At 31.0% G+C, this 23,575-nt stretch overlaps 1 protein-coding gene across 1 annotated transcript in view; it reads right to left on the bottom strand.

The window, feature by feature from the left end:
• Positions 1–23,575, bottom strand: part of LOC131852453 (thrombospondin type-1 domain-containing protein 7B-like) — a 98,861-nt gene that overhangs the window by 51,442 nt on the left and 23,844 nt on the right. Inside the window, exon 2 of the mRNA XM_059203108.1 lies at positions 15,298–15,396. Coding sequence (XP_059059091.1) covers positions 15,298–15,391 — 94 coding nt within the window. The 5' untranslated portion in view covers positions 15,392–15,396. The remainder of the gene's footprint in view (positions 1–15,297; positions 15,397–23,575) is intronic.

Here is a 23,575-nt window from a genome sequence, read left to right as displayed (position 1 = left end):
TTGACTTGAAGTTAGATTGTATTGCGACGACGGACATAATGTATGATATAAGCGGAAGTGATTTTAACTTTTGATTAAACTTTATTTATTAAGGAACTCATTTTAATTTATAGTCCTAATTACAACAATAATAATGACAACAGTATTTAAGTGATTATTTCAGTGACCTTAAGGTAACCTTTTAGGTTGGGAATCACTGCTTTGAATGATACCATATTCCATTGTAAAATTGCGGTGGAAAATTTTATACAAGAGCTGCGTTATTATTTATACAATTTCAAAATATCACAATTGTTTGTAGAGCTAGCTTAGTTATTTATTTATTTGGAATTCTGTAAAGTATAATTGTTTGCCGAGTGTAGCTATTTTAGGAAAAGTGTTTCCCTTTCGCTTTCAGCAATTTCTTTTGTCTCTTTGATGACGGAAAAACTTTCAGTTGTTTGTTTTCTCTGTTTTTCATCCATTGTATTATTAATTATATAGTACAATGAAAAATTAAACTAAATATTTTGTTATTTTTTCTTAATATTTGTTATGTTCCATATATATTACGTGCACAAAGAGAGGTATACTTTCTAAACAGTTATATGCGTTTCTGTGAGTACCTGAATCGTGCCCAATTCTCGAGGAATTTATCAGATGGTATCCAAGACGAATTGCGTGGAGGTCAACCTGCTATGGTACATTGCTAGCAATAGGATTATAAATCCACATTACTAACAATCCCCTTCCTCTCTCCATCTATGATTGGCACGCATGAAATAGAATGAGACAGCATCACTTTGCTGTGATATTAGTCCATATGTCTCCTATATGTATCTATTGTATACACCCGATGAAACTATTGGTAATTTCAATCATGCTATAGATATTACATTATAACAGATAACAGTTACATAATCAAATCAATCTTCACGCCGAGTGCCTCACTTATATTACATAACCTAATTTAATTTACACGTAATTTTACCAACACGTGATGTGGGGTATCGTGTGGCTGTCCTCGAAAACGTCGGAGCACGACACCCTTCAGGGAAAATTCTTCTACACGAAATTAGATAGACGTAGTTGATACGTTCACCTATAACTATGCTTTATAACAACGGCATAGAGTCTAGTTTAATATGGTTTCATTTGAATTCTAATATATAATCGTTTAGTTAACACTCGTCTTTCTTTGGTTGCAATTCAGATTCCGTGTATCATCTTTTGTAAATTTAGTTTACATAGTAGTCACTACATGGAGCTGTTTAATTGTTCATTGTAATTTTTTTGTTGTGTGTACATATTGTACGAATTGTACCCCTTTCATTCACACTGAATAGTTTAAATTGTCCAATATAATAAAAAAACGTGTAGATAATTCTCGTCATTTCATGAATTTTGTGAAAATAAACATCCTTCCCGCATTTGCTAATATCTAGTCACTTTTTTACCTTTCACGTTTGGTTACATACACAATATAGTTAGTTGGATCGTAACACGAATAATTCTATAGTAAATAAAGTATTTACCACACTGGACCTGATGAATAAATTTAAACGTAGTTCTATAAATGGGAGGCCCCTAGTAAATATAATTAAACCAACGTTTTATGCTTTCAGTGATATTTCCTGTTACATTAACATTTGTTTACGTAACGAAATACAGTTACACGAGTGGCGTGTATAAGGAGACGTTGCAGGCTGTCACCATTGTATCTGCGAGCTCCCTAATGCACCCTAATGGAACCAATTTGCCGTGTTTTGCCAAACGGGGCTCCGCTAAATGTTTCATGGTGAGAGCTTGGATGCAAGTGGCCTTAATTTGTTTTTATTGGTCTTTGCGGCCAGATGTATACTTCATATATACCTGTTATATAACTATAGGTATATATATTTTTGACGCGAAAACCGTGAAAGTAAATTTTTACTATCAACCTGCACCGGTTTCGGAAAAACTGACTTTATTTATTTTAAATATTCATCCATATTAATTATATGTTATTCTGATGTATAAGCTTTACTACTGTAAAGTTTTATCAAAATCCATATGTTTTTGCGTGAAAGAGTAACAAACATCCATCGATACTCACAAACTTTCGCGTTTATAATATTAATAAGATATCCTTATTCCAATCCTATTTATATATATATATGTGCCCACATGCACTGGTCTGCAGCAGGGCAATGATGTTCAGTTCCTCTAGACAATCCGACATATTTGCCATAGAGGTAAGGATGTTGTTTGCGCTTTTTGCATTATGACTTGAAAGCCATTTATCTGCGCTACTGCAAACAGCTTCAGCGCTACAGAACCGAGAGAGCCCCAACTATATCCTAAACCCATTATTATATAGAAATCATGGGGATAGCCCCATTTATTAAATATTTTTTTAGACTTTGTCTCTATTACTTACTAATTGATGTTGTAGGTAGGCTTATAGGTAATACATTTTTATATATCTATTCATTCTTTACAGAGAAAAATAAATATAAATCTTCTCCCTTAATAATACTAGTTTAGATAGGACAACTTATAAGAATTTATATCGACTAAAATATAATTTGGATAAATTTCAATAGAAAGGTTCCAGAAGTTTCCATAGACGCCTTTCATTTCCGCACATCCGGCGTGACGGGAAGCAGCCGCTCCAACACTGCTTAGTTTTCACAAGAAATTGACATTTTCAAAGCAAAACTAAAATAAAAGTCAATGTCTGTAGTGCTATTTATTTTTATTTACCAATATGTACCATCAATAATAAGCTTGTCTGCAAGAAATCACTTTTTAGCGATAAGGCCACCCATTGTTCATACTGTATTATAATTATGTTCTTTTTTATATTAATTTATGTAATTGTCATTTTCTTTCTGTGAGAGGAACAATAAAAAGTTTTTCATTCAGTCATTCATTTTATAGAGACCTAATAGTGGCGCCCTAAACAATTATTATTACGTACAAACGTTAGTAATCTACTAAAATGGTAACTGAGTTAATAAACCCACCTGATGATTAGTAGTAATTGTCACATAATTACATATGTAAATATAATATAATGTGTAGTTACATATGTAAGTATATAAATATAAACCAAAGCGTCAATAATAAATAAAAAATACAAACCAATCACCGAATTCTGTAATTTTATATATTCTTCATTTTAATTTTAAACAAGATTTCAAATACATCTTAGAAATTTTGCTCTAACGCAATCGATTTGACTGCAGGAATAGTTGAGTCTGAGAGATGACCAGAGAATATGCAGACGACTTTTCATAAAGTCCACTTCAGTTTGGTACTATATGTTTGACTTAGGCAGAACATATAGTAGCCGTTTCTTTTAAAACTATACATACTCAAATTTAGGTTTCAAAGACCGCCTTACCTTCGATAGTCTTAAGTTCGATTCCTCGCACGCTGCAAACACTTGCATTCAGTAGTAAGCATGTTAGTATTGGTCTAGATATGGTCTAATTATTATTATGTATCTTATTAAATATTACTTTGGTAGGTTTTAGCATATGTTATAAACTATATTATTACATAAACATTGTTAATTAAATTATGAGTGTTCGTATCTTTGGAAAATAAGCATAAATACATAACATTAAGGTTTACATTCAAGTGCAGTAATGAGAAATATAACACATGGTGTTAGTTTAGAATAGAGACATAACTTACACGCTCTCGACGTAGTAAGTGGATTACCAAGTTAGGCACCCCTTAACTTCAAGTTAAATAGAGTTTGTGTTTTATGTCAGCTCTCAGTTTAGTCAAATCGAATCAATTATACATATTCTGTACATTTTATTATGATAAAAAAAATCTTATTTATATTACAAACGCGAAAGTTTGTATGTATGGATGATTGATACTCTTTCACGCAAAAACTACTATAATTATAGATAATAAAAAGGTACAAAACGACGCAATGTAAAGTCATTGGATTGTAATTAAATTTTAGAATAGAGCGGTAAGATAATTATTTTTATATTGACATACGAGCGAAGGCCAATTTCAATTGGGTTCTAGAAAGTACTTATAATATACATTACAACTGAACCAAGTTACAGATAAAATAAAAACTTGTAAAGTAATAGACAAGTGAATAACAATCCTAGACATACATTTATAGGAGGAATTTAGACACTCAGATTGGCATACGTGTGAATAGACAGATAAAAGAGGCACCTATTTCTCGCAGGTTAAGCTTAGAGGGATCTTTCAATGCCCTCGTAAAACGAGAAAAAGAAAACGTTCGCAAAAACATGTAAGTGCTCGCTCGAGAAAGAATTTTCGAAGAAAACTTTTCAATGGTAGTTTATTCTTCTATTTTTCTTAACTTTGTATTCATGTCGTATCTACACTTTTACATACAAGTCTATACATTTATTGTAAATATCAACTATGAGTTCGATATATGAATAACTGGCTTTTACATATTATATGTTGGAAACACCAGACTTTAAGAATAATATTTTTATAAAAAGTTTTGTTTCCATTATCAAGAAAATACACAAAAAAAATACTACTAAAACTATTACGTACGAACTGATGTGTATAAATATTTTAATCGTAACAGACTTAGTAAGTTGATATATAAAACAGTTTTATGTAAAAATAAATTTTAAATATATAAATTTAAAAGAGTTTCTCAACAGCAACACGTGAATAAATTATTTTGGTAAAAAGAGAGTTGAAAATCAATTCAGTCGTCTCTGGTATTTCTACGTTGATTTTTATGATGAATACCTAATATTATAGTGAAATTATGATATGGATAAGGTCCTAGGGATAAGGGGTAACAATAATAAATATATTATTTATTTTTTTCAGAAAGAAGACATATATACTTACATTTAAATGTTTACTTAAAAAATAATTTAATCTCTTAAAAACTCTACAAATTGATAAAAACAGTAATATCTCACAATGTATATACTTAACAAAAGAGGCTTACTAGACTTATGTTTACACGTATGCTGCATAGCGCTGATTTTCTGTCAGTCCCTCTCATCGAAAAAAACAACAACTTAAAAATACAAATTATAAGAGCTGCTTAATAAATAGTTCAGGGGTTCTAACAATTTTTTTTACAAAATTTGTGGTATTATTATTTATATCTATAATATGTGACCGACAGCTTTTCAACTTGTTTGCCATTTCATACGTAAAAATATATGTTTTTTCTAGAACACAATATGCTCGTAATAATTAATTGTTCACAATGTAGTAAGCCAGATTTGTTGCGTCGTGTTACGATAATATATAACGTGGTAAGTGAATATTTACGAACAAGTAATAACAGCCTCGCTAAATTCACCCCAAAATAATTTAGACTCAGCGGCGGGGCTTCGTATATTCGCCTCTATATCGCTTATCACTCATCCACACGTTTGTTCATGTAACGTGTTTGCAGTTATGTATATATTATCCTTTATTTACAATGCTATTGGACGTTTTCACTTCACTAAAGCGTTATACTGCGAGGCACTGTATGATAAATATAATATAATGTATAAACATAGTTTTCAATAAACAGTATAGGAAAATAGAGAGAGATTTAATGTCACGTATATACATTTTCTTTTTTTATCTTAAACATGTGGTGGCTGGTGGCTCGATAGTTGTATATATACATACGTATATATACAACTAGCGAGCCACCATTGCTCCACAGGCGTTTACAATTTATACAATGAAGCTATAAAATTCGTATAATTTTATGCATGTATTATACAAATAAATTTTCCGGAAGAAATTCTCTAAATGCTATTAAAAACCATATAATACCTCGATATATATATATATATATATTTATATAAGTATAAGCATAGAAATAACATTGTTTTATAGTAATACAGATAATATCTCTATTTTTGTAGAAATTGTGTAAGAACTTAAAACTACTATATGAATATGAAAATTATATAATTCTATTGTAAATATTACTATATAAAAACAGCATTGTACAATTATAAAAATTATAAATATATTATATAAATGTCATCGACCCATCGATAGGACAATAGTGTCGAAATATAGGGAATTCATAAACAGATAATGATGATGATAAATATCCCGTTCATATAATGTGTGTAATTAAAAACAACATTATGCGGTTGTTTATAAACATTTATTCTGATTTTTTGGACATCCAGAAGTATATATTTTAATTTTACCTGGATTCGGAATAATTTCCCATATTATTTCACAAGAAAGTGGTAAAAAAGAAACTTTTGGATGTTTAGGAATAATTTACGCAATATTAGCTATTGGTTTATTAGGCTTTGTAGTTTGAGCTCATCTCATATATTTACTGTAGGAATAGATATTGATACACGAGTCTACTTTACTTCAGCCACTATAATTATTGCAGTCCCTACAGGAATTAAAATTTTCAGTTGATTAACTACACACCACGGAACACAAATTAATTATAGTCCATCTATATTATGAAGATTAGGATTTGTTTTTTTATTCACAGTTAGAGGATTAACAGGAGTTATCTTAGCTAATTAAAATTAAAGCCGCCACGTGTAGATTTTCTTTCAAACGTAAATTACGTTGTGTCCTGTTTTCTCATTGTTTTTTATTTTTACACACCATTATTGGAACACAAATTAGATTATTAAATATGTATTTATATTTGGTTTATGTAAATCTATATATATATATATATATGCTATATTATGAAGATTCGTATTTAATATATTTTTTATTTTATTTATTCTCTGCACAGTGTTAAGGAGGATTAACATGTGCAGTTTTTTTAAATAATTCATCAATTGATGCAACATCCCCTTTAATTTCATAAAGATAAGATAGCAGATAAGATAAAATAACATTTTCATACTCTGTTTTATGTTAATGGTAGTTTCCTAGACGAGTTTCCAGAGAAATGAGCAACTATTACGTTACGTACCCTTTTATCTGCTTTATATATCCATTTCAATTCACTTCACCGACACCAGCAGATATTTCAGTTCAGTTACTCTTTGCGGAAGGGCAATTTAATTATAATAATATTTTTATGTCTGTACGATAATTCATTTTTAAAGAGGTAGAGTGTAAAAAGTAGTCTGTGTTAGTTGGTGCATCAGTTTATTTCAAGACTGAAATAAACTGGGCAGTGAAATTACAGAATAGAGTAAAGAACATTTTAGTCCTATGAATTAGCAACGCATGTGTGGTAACGCGATTGTAAAATGATAATGTGATATTGTATAAAGAAAGAAAGAAGAAATATTTATTTATTATAAACCATATATAATATACATGTGTGATTACAGCTTTATCATTCCAATTTTATAAAAAATCTAAGTACAGTACAGTTTTAAAATATAAATTATATTTTAATGTAGAGTGCTTCAAACTACTTATATAAAGGTTAATTTAGAACTATAAAATATTTGTAAAAGTTTTACTTGGAAGGTTTTTTTTTCATATATTTTACTCAGTTTTGTCCATAACCTAAAGAACAGATAACAGAATATTACATACCTAAAGTAAGGTAATATTGTAATATATATTACTTAATCTGTTTTTTGGTAACAATATAATTTTATCTATAAAAATTCAATTTTATTTGTTATGTTTATTTATATTTTACTTAAATTTATTATTTATCAACAAATTTGGATAAAATAGACTAATATTTCTTAAAGTGAAACTTAAAGGAAACCAGAATACACCGACATAATTACGAAATGTGTTAATATATTATAATATATATACGTATTTTATTTTCATTTAGAAATGATTCTCACCATTTCTATATAGGCAAGGTAAGGTAGAGATAAATCTGTAATACTTCGACATGAGTACGTATGTTTATTTAGGTCGAATATCCTACGGAAAGTGAAGCAAAATGTATGTATATCTACTTGCTTTTATCGATTGAAATGGGAGTCTGTCGAGTATTAATGCTGACTGACATTTCTATTCCTGTTACCAACTAACTCCACCACAGGAGAGGTCCGATGCATTATGTATGAGTGGATTCACCTATATTTTTATCAAATAAACTTACTTCTTTCTAAAGGTTTAATCTCTTTTTACTTCTAATTAACTAGAGTTTTAATGGTAAAAAAATATTATTACTATAGAAATAATTATCCGTTACTACTGGAACGGTGATCTAACAGTTGAGTACACCGTTTTACTTCCGATAGTCGCTAGTTCGATTCTTCGCGCGATGCAAATCCTTGCATTCATGAATATAATTGTTTGTAATGGACTGGAGGCTATCTACCATATATATAGGCTTTTAAACTAAAAAAACTCTCTTTCGTATCAGTTGTCTAGAACGCATAATAAATTGCTTAACTTGTGACTGTATGGCGTTATGTGAATTGTCCATGCATATTATTATTATTTTAATAATTTCTGTGTGAAATATATGCCACATATGTTTGACAGTACTTCATTTTCTCAAAATAAAATTAAAAAATACGTTACAAAACAAATTAACGGAAAGCAACGTTATTTACTGTTAGAATATTATTACTTTGTATTTTTTAAACTAAAAATAACAACGTTTTCATACACAAGTATCTATTTCCGCTGTATTTATATTGTCTATGAATTTTTGTGTACATTTCCTCTTCAGATTTTTGTTAATAAGAACTGGTAGTGTTAATTATTAATTCAATATAACAAATTCTTCACAAGTACAAGTAAATTATTTCCACAATTTTAATCATCATCATCATCATCATCATCATACTTTTACTTGCAAATGTTTTTGTACGAAATTGCATTAAATAAGTCGTTTATTTTTTTAATTCTTTTTGTAAACAGTAAAATGAAACCCAGGCTGTTCTTATAGGTAATAGAGCAAGTAGGTCAATGACAACTATTTCGTGTGTTGTTACAACGCTGTATACATGAACTCTCGTGACTTTGAACTTTTAATATTAATATTTTTTTCTATATCCGAATAGGCCTGATTTGAATTGGCTATTATTACCCTACTTATATTTAAAACGTAATCAAAACTTATTACAATGACATATCTTAATATATATACTTCTTCTGTACGTATGTTTAACACCTATCTACTCCTAAACGGCTTGAACAATTTCAATTATTCTTTTTGTATATTTATTATTATTATTTATATATTTAAATTAATTCCTGGCTGGTTTAAAGACAATTGGACACGGTAGGTGGCGCTGCCTTATTCATCAGTCGACTTCTGTTCAAATACATGAAGGATTATTGAAATATGATGCGTCTGCGACGTTAATAATTCTCGGTTATATAACATATATATTATTGTACAATTATACAAAGAAATTATATGACTACACGGCTGATTACTGGTCCCAGACATTTTAACAACCTTCCAAACATTGTACCCGTAATTTGTATAAACATGCTATTCAAAATCCACAATAAGTATACCGTAAGCGCAACCAATAAGATCGCAAACAAAAAAACTTAAGAATACCACTAGATTACGAAGCTCCCGATTTTTTATAGCATAGGAAATATTCGAGCTTGGGGCATCCCATATTTGCAAATGATTACCGCCGCCCATGAGCACTCGCAAGTGCAAGTGCGCTGCCGATCTTTAAGAAATAAAAATCTTTTCTTGAATCACGAGCTATTATATATGCGCACGAATCTGCGAGAACAGCTTGTATAATTTTACTTACGCACCTACATTCCTGTGACCGATTACATTTAGATATGCGCGGGAAATAACAAACTTAATATTTAACGCCTTGATAAAATAAACATGACGCTTTAGGGATATCCGTCTTCGGGAAAGAGGAAGTATTAACTTCCACATCCGTGCTTCGGATCAAGGGATGATTCGATTTGTCGCGTAACTCCCGCAGAATATTATATCAATCGCGCGCTTTATAATTCGTTACCTGCGGAGATGGCGAGATGAAACAGAAGGTTCTTAGACAAGTTTATAAGATAGCTATAGCTAGCTGTTACCCGCGACCTCATCTGCACAAACTTATATCTATTATTTTTCCCCTTCTCAAATTACAGACATTCGAATTTCTAATCTAATATATAAAATTCTCGAATCACAGGTTTTGTGTTTATACTCCTCTGAAACGGCTTGACCGATTTTAATGAAATTTTACATGTATATTCAGTAGGTCTGAGAATATCTTTATAACTAATTTTTATAACCCTAAGTGTTAAGGGTGGCTTCATCATCATCATCATCATCGCAGCCCGGAAGACGTCCACTGCTGGACATAGGCCTCCCCAAAGATCTCAACGACGATCGGTCGACGATCCTCCATGAGGTCAGGTCGGTTAGTCCATTGTGATCAATTATCTAGGAATTTATCGGATGGTTTCCAGGGGGAACCGCGTTGGCAATCTGACATTGTACTATTGCTAGCAATGGGGTTATTAATTTACATTACTAACAATCACCTTCCGTTCATCATACTTATATAATACGGATGCGAGTGTATGTAATTCATCTTCAGGGCTATTAAATTCAACATACATTTCTTTACCTTAAGTGATTTTGGCTTGTGTACTTGAGTGCTTGCGAAAGACTAATCAAATGGTAAGTTAATGAATATAATGCATATTCCTTGTAACTTAATAATGCAAATTATGACCTCGAGAGATAAATAACTACATATGTAATTTTAGATATATCTACTTTGTCTTTATTTCTCTCTTGCAAGATGTGAGCTTATAATTACTCCATAAGGAAAGGAATAAATTAGCAAATGAGTATTAATAACACTGCGATGAGTTGTCGACATCTCGGAAATTTCTGGAATAACTCTCTTATGAAATTGTGTACCATGTTACTTGTATATAAATTGCTTCCCCAGATATAACGTCATATTCATGAATAAAAAACAGAACAAATGTTTTTATTTTCTACCAGTATTTGATAATATAAAATAATGTTCTGGAATATTGTATAAGTAATATAATATAATATGATCCTTTATAAACAAAGATTTTAATTTTAAATAAAAAATACTCGTATTCTAATTAACATATTTTAATTCTTGGTCATAATTATTATTCTTAGTAATATTGTAAAACAGTCAATTTATATTTTCTTCGAACGTCCTATTGCGTTACTTCCATTCACGTTCATTTTAAATATCTTAAATTAAAATTAAATTTAATATCTCATTATTTGAACCTACGTACGCACATAGTGTAAAACATTTTAAAAATTAACTACAATTTGTTATTGGAAAGTAAATACTTCTAAAATATATTGAAATATAAAGAAATCGGTTGATTTTTATAACTTCAAAACTATTCACACATTTTATGGATATTTTAATTATTAACAGGCTAAATGCGGAGAATAGAGTCCATATATACATTACATTATATTTTAGTAATTTTCTGCAAGTATTTTTTTATTATATTGAAATATAGGGTTAAAAATAAGGTATGTTATATAATTTGATTGACTGAATATGATAATGTAATAATTTCATAACATGTTAAGTAGACACAGAGGAATTTCACATTGAGAATCAGGGTTGTCAACTTTATACAAAGAAATAATAAATGTGACTAAATCTCAGATACCAGTTCAACGGCTCTATAACTTCGTACATCATAGTAATTTAACAGATTTTTATAAGTAAAAATTGTATATATTCATTAATTCTCCCTAAATTAGTTTAAAATTGAATCTGTGTTATTGTACAAGCTCATTTGAAAAGAATAAGAGATGAGTCTCTTTTCAGTTATTGGCTTGAAAGCACTCTGAACTGATAGTAAATTTGATATATCACTTACGATAGACTGACTCTTAAGTCTGTAATAGATCTATGTGAATAAAGATTTATGATTTGATTTCATTTGATTCGTACAAACTTGTACTAAGAAAATGTCTTCGTACCAAAAGCCAAAAATCTCACAATTGTACGAGGAACCTCGTACGTTAGCACCCCTGTTATGAATAAATAATAAGTAAGTTTAGACGAATTAGAAATGCGCATGTTAACCGTTGTAATGTATGTTAATATCTCTTATAATGATTATGCATGGATAGGGAAAAAGCAGTTTTTCGCTTTTATAGAGAAAACTGACTCCACGGTGAATTTTAATCGTGCCGCTAATTAAAACAGTTTGCCAACGCTCAAAGGCACGTACTCGTTAACTAACAGTGAATAATAATGTTTCCTTTATATATTTTTAGCTAAATATATTTTTTACTAATAAAATTGTTTTTACATAAAAACTATTGTATATTGGTTATACATATATTAAAATTAAAAAATGGATATGAAAACAGATACTGTTAAGAGTATATATGGACATTCTAAGTAGTTTAGGAGTGTCAGCTCCGGGTATAAATTTGGTATAAATTACTATATACACATATATACATTTATTAAAATAATAACTACAGTTATATATAAAAAAGGAAATTACAGACATATAAAGATATGCAGAACAGTATAAAATAATTAAGAATAAGGAGTACAACAGTTTATCATTACATCTGCAGAAGAAGCCATTTTGTTCTCTTTTGTAATTTTCCCGCGCAAACTTAATCCGCCACAGATGCGTAATGTTGCATGGTGCACAGATGCAGTAGGATGACGAGCGCGTCATGTCAGTATGCGCGATATTAATACTATGAGTATTAACATATGGTGAGAGTTTAATTACAGGTAGATACATTTATATAGATTTTAATTATTTATATTACCATTAAAATAAATGGGTTTATCAAAAAATATTTTATAACTAATCTTACTATTAATAAACGTAAATCTGGTACTTAGAAATTTCGATGATTTTTACATAATCATTCTCTAATGCCTGAAATTAAATAAATACATGTGTAAGTTGATAAATCAAAGACGATATTTTTAAATATGCCAACATTTAAAACATAATTGCTTAAGTTATGATAAAATTAAAAGTTAAACTTTTTAATTTTTTATCAAAAGGAAATAATTACGGTTGATACCCAGTAACAGCTGGACCTATCTATATTACTAGATTTACAGATGTACTTAAATATAAAATAGGTTTTCTTTCAATATATTGAACTAAAACATTTTCTTGATATTTTCTTATTTATTTTCCCCCAGTTTTGTCTATAACAATTGGACGTATTGAGTAAACTTTTTTAATCCACTCTCATCTTTGTCCGACTCATTGTGTTCAATAACAAAGCGAATAAAATAAAAAATGGTTTTATTTATTTTCACCGTTTGCATTTAGCAATTGCTTTTGACTGTTCTGGGCATATAGTTTTGTAGAACTAACATTGAAAATTGTTTCTACAGTACGAAATAGATCACCTATTTCGTAAATGTATAAACCTAATCTATATATCTATGAAATAACCATTTTTTACTACATGCAAATGAATATAAATACCATTTTTTACAATTTTTGTATGTCTGTCTGTTTGTTCCGTCTAATCTTTGGAATGGCTGGACCGATTTTGACGGGAATTTTTTTTCAGGTAATGAATGTTTAGAAAAATAAAGTTACATTCCACGCGGATGAAGTCGCGGGAACAGCTAATCTATCTATATAATTAATTTACTTTTCTAGTATTATTTAATATACTAAATAATTTTATTTGCGCATAAAGTTTGTGAACACAATTTGTTTAGGTCTTTATAGATTTGAATGGGTAATTGTTATTGTTTACATTCTAATATATAATGATCAGTAGAGAATCCACTGTGGATTCTTCCTAAAATACTGTTAATTTTTTCTAGCTTTTAACGACCTTATATTGAATGACGTATCTATTTCTTTTTGTAACAATTCTATTTGCTTTAGTTAGCTTTTATAGCTCATTGGATTTGCATAGCTATTGAAGTGGCTATTTAATGATACCATCATTAATATCTTTTTGAATACCACAAAACGTGTATTTACTTCCTTTTCCCTTTTTAGAAGCAAAAGTCCACGTTGTCCAAGTCAATTGTGACCTTTTATTGATAATTTTGTTTTGCAATAAACTATTACAAACAAACAATCATACTCATGAATACAAATGTTTGTACCGTGCAAGGAATTGAATCCGCAAAGGTTGTGCTATACCGCTAGACCACCGAGGACGTTGCCGTATGTATATGTACTCATTAATTTATATAAACAGAGAAGAGAAAAGTATATGTAAATCCATCATTAACCCTGTACAGGGTAGGTTGGGAACCTACCCTTAAAATCAGTACAAAAATCCATTAGTGACCTTTTATTCCAGGACTTTCTATAATAAATATATTCATTATTATTGTCCAAAATAATAGGTAGGTACTTAAAAGGAAGGTTTATTTTGTTTTAATTGAATGTGTTTTAGGAGAAAGGATTCCAGAGTGATATGGTATATGGCGCGCGGGGCACCAGTGGAGGATAATAAAATGAGCATGAAAATGAGTGGGGTAAGAAAATGAGCCAGTTAGTTTGGGGAAATTACCGCGGGGTGGGGGGGGGAGGGGAGGGAGCGATAGTTAGTAATGTGGATCGACGATCTTATTGCTAGCAATGTATTATGTCAGTTTGATCACCACGTGGTTCCCCCTGGAAACCATCTTGCTAAATTATTGTCCTCCATTAGTGCTCCGCCAGCATAAACCGTTAGTGCAGGAGGGTGCACCATTCCATTGTCAGACAAAAAAAAATGGAAAATTACCACAAGTTTCCAAGGGTAAATTACCATGTCAGGCTGACCTCCACACGATTATAATGTAGAATAAATACCCCGTTTCCTGCACATTAATAACGATCCCTTTCCTCCCAATAAAAGGGACTAGTGGCTTCTATCTGGGACAACAGTATGGAAGGTGTAATATTTTATTTATTGAACTTAATTTTAAGTGAAAAAATGTAAAGGAATTTCTTTATTACCAATAGTGGATTGTATATTACGCGCGTCTGTCTACGAAGTAATTTGCTACGTGCTGCGACGCTCCGTAGCAACTCGTAGGCGGGCCTACGAAGTCTACGAGTCTAACGTAATTAACCGCTTTATTGGGGAAGCAATCTTCAGGTATAGTTCATTTTTGTGGGCCATTATTGTTTTATATCCCGTCATAACATGTTTTATTGTACTGGCAATATTGTGTTTACGTAACAGATGTTTTGTGGAACGTAATGGTCTGACTTAGTTACTTGTATATTCCATAATACGTACATAATATATTTATTCTTTTACGTAAATAGGTTCAATAAATAAAATAATATTATTTTCCTAATATTTCGTATTTTGATAATGTTTCTTTTATGTTTACAAGTATAGACTACAGAGCCGGCAATATTACAGAAAAAAATTAGTATGCGATGCTTGGTCGTCTAGGAACTAATGTAAATACTCACCAATGACGAGATCTAACGGACGGTCGGGTTCGGGGCGCTCGCAAGCAACGTCCGTCAGCACCAACGCCAATAACAGCCAACAGGCCCGCCGCATGGTACCTGACAGCAATAAATATAAATATTAATCAAATGCAAACTCCTTATTGTTTCTCTAACAGAAAAGAAAATTACATAAATTAATATGTATACAAATTTATTCATCTTAATCTTATCATTTATAAAGGCGAAAGTTTGTAAGTATGGAGGTTTGTTACTTTTTCACGCAAAAACTACTGAACGGATATTGATGAAATTTTACAGTAATATAGCTTATGCATTAGAATAACACATAGGCTATATTTTCTAAGGAAATTTATATATTGAACTTAAACGAGGGTGAAACCGCGGGCACAGTTAGAATGTCATAATTACGGCGTGGATTATTAATATTTTGTAATGATTTACGATTTCGTTTAAATAATCAATATCAATATTATTCAAACCAGAATAACCAATTAAAACTTTATAAACAGATTTAAAAATCTATTGAGATTTTAGAATATAGATCACAAAAATATAGTTCAATTACGAACCACAGTTCTTTGTAGTTGGATAATATTACCAATTAACGCACATAATTATGATTATGTAGCATTGTGTGATATTATTAATATTATAAACGTAAAACTTGTTAGTATGAGTGGATGAAGATGGAAGATGGAAGGGTGAATGTTTGTTACTTTTGCACGCAAAAACTACCGAACGGATTTTAATAAAACTTTACAGTAATATATCTTATGTTTTAGAATAATAAATAGGCTATAAATTTAATACAACCGCGGGCACAACTAGTGTTAAATGTATGTAGTATGTAGTAGAATCGACTGTGAATGGAAAGAATTGTCAGTAACAGAACATCGCCTTTAAAGTATCAATTTTAAAGTCTAGTTCATATTTTCTTCTACTTTCTACAGTATGCAATATTGTAAGGAAGGCGTGCGATGTATTTTTTATATAATAGTTCGTACGCCATACATTATCCGTTTACGTAGGTAAATATATGAAGATTACAAAAGTATGTAGATAAGAGATTTCCCTCGTGTGTATAAAGGTTGACCTCGCTTTGAAAGCTTAACGTCCGCCTTGTGACTTCCGACGGCCGGCACAATAGCCTACCGTCGTCTGAAACTAGGGTAGCAATAATAGGACTTATGTGAATACATCAACGTATACCAGTCCGTAGTTGTCTGATATTTTCACGTGGCTAGAATTAAATATGTCTTACTGATACTAATATACTTATTATAATACATAACCCTGGACAATTAACACAGCGCTATTAAGTCCCACTGTAAGTACAGCTTGTGTTACGGATACAAATGATATAAATATTTAGATAATTTTTTTAAAGACATCGAAAACACCCAGACTGATACAAATAATCATTATCATCAATACAATATTTCGCACCGTGCGAGGAATCAAACCAGCGACAATCGGAAGTAAAGCGGTGTGCTAAATTGCCAGACCACCGAGGTCGTTAAATTTATTATGTATTTATTATTATATTTACACTCTGCTGTTCTCTAACTTTGGCTCTGATATGTGAAACTGTATTGTCTATTTTCAGTGATCAACTTCTTTCCTTTATTTTTTGTAATTACACACATAACGTTTATATAATTAAATTAAAAATTTAATGTAACTTATAATCGGTATTGGTAACTGATAGTTCACACATTTCGATAAATTTATGAGGTATCCATTATTGGTTTTACTAAGTATGTAATACTAAATGCCTATATATTTTATTAGCTGTTGTTTACCTAAAAGTATAAATATTATAAACGCGGAAGTTTGTGAGTATGGATGGATGTTTGTTTCTCTTTCACGCAAAATCTATGAAACGGATTTTGATGAAACTTTACAGTAATAAAGCTTATACATCAGAATAATATATAGTCCATAATATAAAAAGATATTATGTAAACTGAGCGAAATATAAGGATAAAAGTCAAGAATGTGTGATACAGACGAAGTTATTCGAGTCAGCTAGTATTAATATATACAATAAATACATAAGAGCGTCGCAATATCAAAAGTAAATCTCATTAAGAAAGTCAATATTTTGTATGCAGTATAAAGCTTTATTAAAAATAAGCAGGCTTGTGTTAAGGGAAAAAAACTCCAATTTGATTATTTTTCACTGTTTGAAAGTTGTATTAATCCAAAGCGAAGTAGGCTATGTACTCTGTTATCCGGTCATCGGTAAAATCGGATTTTACGATTTAGTCTGTGAACAATTATTTTTACTGAAATAAGTAATAAAATAACCTTGTTATTTTGTACTATTTCGTTCATTCTGTTTTTTATCACAAAGCCGTATCTAGTCCTAGATCTAATCTACTAGAGCTTGTGCTATGGGAACTAGACAACCGATTGTTATGCTTCAATGCATTTTTTATGAATTATGTATATATTAAAACATCAATGTTAAATAGCAATATTTTTAATACAACATTTAATCTAAGATACTATTAAGCATACATACTAATATAAAGTTTACCTATTACACAATTGAATTCATGTTTATTTGTGCACATAAAAGGAATACCTATTATATATTATACATTAAAATATGCTCAATAATAATTATTTCGATACAAATATATTTCTGGAGATCGAACCCGCAACCAACGTAAGATAAGATAGAATTCAAAACTGTTACATAATTCAAATTCATATTCGAACAAACTTTTAAACCAAGAGAGTAATTTAATATGGAGTAGATAAGTATATGTCTAATATAAGTTTAAGAAATATGTTAAATATCCTTCAAATCCATTACAAATTTCACACTATGTGAATTGTGAACGGATACAATTTCAAAGGAAGACCCCGTATGTCGAAGTGAATGCAAGACCTCGGAAAGTCAGCCAGGCATGAAAACACTTGTGAAATTCATGTGCCCGACACTTTGATGTGGTTTAAATAGTTTAGTGTACCTGCCTGTATATATATACTCGTATATAAGGACAACTATATATTATCGAAATATTGGGTAACTATGTCATATGAATCATACCTATAAAGGGTAAACAGGGGAAAGAGGGGGGAAGAATGGGACCAAAGTGTGTTTACTAAATATAAAATGTGTGTGACTCTTTTCATATTTAGTATTCTCTAACAATTTAGTAAACTCTAAATTATAACAATCGAAAGTTTACCAGAAAAATTTACATATTTGGACACATAATAAATACAAATAACAGGAATTATATTGTTTTTTAATAATATGATGGGATCGAGGGTCTAACGATTTAGCGCACCCCTTTACTTCCGATGGTCGCGGATTCGATCATCGCACGGTGCAAACATTTGTATTCATGAGTATAACTGTTTGTATCGGTCTGAGTATTTTTTATGTATACTAAGTATAGATTTATAAAAAAAACGAAGTATTCATATCAGTTGTCTAGTACCCAATACACAAACTCTGCTTACAGTGGGACTATATGGCGCTGTGTTAATTGCCCAGAGTTTTTGATTTATTTTATATTTAATTATATATATAGCATTACGTAAAGTGGTTTTTTCGCAGGTCTCTATTCTACAAGATATATACAAAAAAAATCACGTCCCATCCTGATAAGATTATAATTTTATTTTAAATACCTATATACCTCGGTGGTCAAGCAGTCTAGCACCCGCTTTACGACCGATGATCGTTTTTTATATTTATTATATATCATCATCATCATCATTATATATATACGACGATCGGTACTGCTCGCGTCCAAATCTTGACCAGATCGTCGGTCCACCTTCTTCCCACGCTGCGTCTTCCGGTCCGTGGTCGCCACTCTATTCTGTCCTACAAGATATATACTTCGGGCTAAAAATCAAGAGAAACTCAGCATAGTCCTCATCCCTCTGAGTGACTCTGATAAGATTATAATCTTTATTTTAAATTCGTCTTGATATAAATTTGGACGAAAAGATATATCGGACCTTCCGAACGCTGCCCATCCGAGTTGGATTCGACGATTGATCTCTTTCTCGAAATTGGATCTACCTAGCTGGATAGTTTGCTTATACGTAGTGATCGACAATTTCGATGATCTCCGATTTTTACGGGAGCAGGTTGGACGTTTAACATAATTTTCGTCTTGTCCATGTTCATTTTAAGACCTACTCCTTGTGAGACTCTACTGAGCAAAAACATTTATATCGTCGGCAAATCGAAGGAATATGAGTATATATATACATATATAATTGTTTGTATCGGTCTGGGTGTTTTCTATGTATAATATATTTTCATATGTGTTGACAACAAAAAAAATCTATGTATATGTATCAGTTATCTAGTACCCATAACACAAGCTTTAGCTAGCTTAACTTGTGTCAACAACGCCATCTAGTTGTGTGTGTGAATTGTCCTGAGATTATTATTATTATTATATGCAAGCATGTTAATTATTTAGATGACGCCAATTTTCATTTTAATTATATTTAGAAGCAAACAAACTTCATTTAAGTTTATCTTTTGTTTACCATGTGTAATTTATGTTATGTTAGATATTATCAAATTTTGACGAGGGTCCGATCAAACGGCCAATAACCGAGTTGCTACAATCTATTTTCTTTTGGCACTTAATTTTGTATACTTGATGTGGTGTGGCACCTTGATTAATAGTTCACGCTCGAGTTAATAACAATGAAAAAAATGTGCATACTAGCTATTACCCGCGATTTTGTCTGCTTTTTGGAGATATAAGATAGTTTATATATCCATTCTTGCTTTCAACCTTCTTCATCAATATATGTTGAGCCTACTTGTAAACATTTTCGCATTTATAATATTAAGTATTTTTGACTTTTCTCATGATACAATCTATCTTTACGTCACATTTTATTTAGCTTTGTTAACCCGTTTATTTGCAAAAAGGTTACAAACAGATAGCCAGATCGCATTTACAATATTGTTTTGGTTTAATATGGATAATACTCGTATGTTATCTCGGCAGCTAATGGCCCGTCTGTTGGAGAGCTGTAACCTTTTCTGTGAATTATATTGGAATTGTAAACCCGTCTGCACTAATGGAATACGCTACTGGGGTTTTTATATACCTATTTAATGGGCTCGAATTTAAGATGGACGCAGGACGCAGTATCCTCGTCATTTAATACGAAATACCTAACAGGTAATAAATGAATTTATTTATATTTGAGTTCAAACCCTTCTCTTTTAATTATATATCAGCTCAAATAAAATGGAAGAAAAGACTGAAGATCACTAAACTGGAAGAACTATTTGAAGTCTCCCGATGGAGGAATTACTAGTACTCTAACAAAGGAGGAAGAGGCAAACTGAAAGGATTCAGGTATAAGGAGATGAGATATCAGCCTATCATGGAACATTCACTAGAAAATAATTACTATAGTTGAGGAGAAAAGGATTTTTGTTAACAGGGAATTTGAGTTATATATTTTTATATAGTAATACTATGATACTGATACTGTCTTATCTGTGGTAATAAGTTCAGATATACTGAAAAGGTTGACATTAATTTTATAATATTTTTAGTATTGTTTCTTGGTTACTTTGAACAAAAAGACAAAATTTAGGTAGTATTTTTCCCCTTCTATAAAGTTTACCTATTCTTACTCTTCCAAAAATGCAAAAGATGTTGAAGAAATCCAAAATACGAATTGTGTTTGTGTAGCTAAAATATAAAATGATTTAAAGTCCATTCCTGTTTGGGTTAAAATCATATGGATTTGGATAAAAGGGTATCTTTTCCATTTCAAATATTCGCCATGAAAACAACACAGGGTAGCCACCCACTAAAAGCGGCAAGGGATTTGTAAACGAAAAAACAAAGACCGCTTATCGCCGACAGAGACTAGGATTTGGCTTGCGTTTGCACATTTACTGAATGTTTGTGATGGTATAGATATAAAGCAAAATTTTATTTAAACTGTATGCCATTTATATTATTATTAACTTCGCGTTCTTTGGTCAACGTTCGAAGGTTTCAGAAGTACAATTACACTCTGTAATCTTTTTGTCTAATGTATTTCTTTTATGAATCTGGATTTTTAAACAAGTTCATGCCGGTCTGATAGAAAGTGGTTAAGTTACGTCATGGTTATATACATGAGTGGCATTACGAACATCATATAAATATCAATAATTTATAAACCTTTTAAAATTCAACGCGGTCAATATTTACTTGTAAAATTAAGAAAATTCTTATTACGATCTACCGAGATCTTACCACGTTTTATTCCCCGATGTTACAGCAGTGTACAGCCGCTATGATCACGATTAAACTACCTATGTATACATATTTTATAACAATAAGTAAAACTTGGTGAGACGGGGTTATTTTAATTTTAAAATTCTTATTTAGTTACTTAACCAGTTGGTTGTGTATTTGATAATTTGACTACAATTAATTGAGTGCTATTTTGTAGTTTGTATTCAAACATTTTAACATAAATATGTAAGTTCAAGCAATTGTTTCAAAGAACGACAACTTTTCTCATTCTTCTTATAATCAGCCAGTTTTTCCAATGAGTAGTATAGAATGACATATTGAACACTGCTTAAATTTAAGTTTATTGGAATAAATAATTTTTGTGCTGCACATTATTACACTACATTGTGATGCACTCATTCGTTGCCATTTCTAAGTAGTCAGATATTATGCCTTCGGATATTGTATTTTTATTGCTATATCTTACACACTGCTGTAGAGATGCTATAGCTGAATAGAATACTTTCATATTGGTAATCGTTAAAAAAATATAGTAACAGTTATTTGTTTGCTTGATTTTTTTATGTTGTATAATATACCGTCACAATTGTTATTTGAGCTGGAGTAATCAGGAACATTGTTACTAAGTCGAAATCATGATAAAGGCAACACGTGATCTGACTACATTTTACAGGGTCGGCTGTTGATGGCCTGCTGTGTTGTATTCAAATATAAATCCAACATAGCAGGGGATAGCTTTAATGCGCCGTCTCTCGGGTTCTTTTTGTATTGTAATGTGTTTATCACCGAAGAGTTATTTCTCTCTCATATATATATATTAACACAGAAAGTACTATTTGTGTCGGTCAGATTCGAACTCAAGACCTTGTAGTCTAAGTTTGGATAATAAACAATTAGCCCACGACGCTCTCAATTGTTAAAATTATTATAAATTATCCTATCACAATAATTACTAATGAAATAACTGTCTACATAATAATAATAACATGAAGGTTTTATATATGTATTAATAAAGGTAACTGTACCATTCATTCCTCCATTTGGGTATATAGCTCCGCGCAGGTTTAATCCCGTGGGATAGGAAGGGTGTCGGGTCTCGGTCCTCACACAATAATTTGGCACGCTATCAAGTTATTCGTACTTGGAAACTTAAATTAAACTGCTATTAGGCAGCCTCCGCTGAGATTGTCGCCCGAACGTTTCATATTACTTATATATAATACTTTATATGTAATTCCGTCCTTGTTTAAATCTACATAATCGACTTTTGATCTGTTTAATCGTCTCGTGATCCTATCGAATTATACTCTTGTTTGTATGTTGATTGTCGCATGCCTAATCCTGGTTATTTGTATTTGTTTAGAATAACATTTATTTAAAAGAGCGAGTTTGTTGCTCTTTCTTCTTGTGTTGAGAAGAATCACAAGAAGACAAGAAACTTGTGCGTAGAGACAAATTTATCGATTATTCGATTTGATCTAAATTGAGTCATAAAGGTCCCTGAGGACACCAAGGTGATGCTGATTTATTCTATTTTATGCGTGCCAACCATATATAGAGGACGGAGGGGATTGTTAGTAATAACTAACTCTATTGTTCGCAATGTACCATGTCAGGTTGACCTTCATGCAGTTTCCCCTGAAAAACATCGTGATAAATTCCTGGTGAATCTGCCACAATGGGCTAACTGACCTGAACTCGTACTCATGTTATCATCCTCCAGTGGTGCATCCCTTAAACAAAACGTGTGTTCTATCTTGTTACATATGTAGTGTACAGCCTTATCCAAAAGTGCTGAGAGCAGAATCTCCGCGCGTCGAAAAATAAATGAAGCCGTAATGTCCCAATTTCAATATAGTAAAATTCAAAACAGCAAACACCAATTGTGTCAAAGTAAGTATGCAATATATATGTATGTGAGAGAACGTTATATGAATGAACTATTCTTACAATATAATCAAGGAATCTGCGAGGCACGAGTCTATTGTAGGCGATAAACAAGTGGGCGAATACAA

This window comes from Achroia grisella, unplaced genomic scaffold, assembly GCF_030625045.1.
Source record: "Achroia grisella isolate CSIRO2021 unplaced genomic scaffold, CSIRO_AGI_Agris_v1 utg853, whole genome shotgun sequence".
NCBI lineage: Eukaryota > Metazoa > Arthropoda > Insecta > Lepidoptera > Pyralidae > Achroia > Achroia grisella.
Note: the sequence above shows the minus strand (reverse complement) of the source record. Positions and strands in the feature narration are given on the sequence as shown.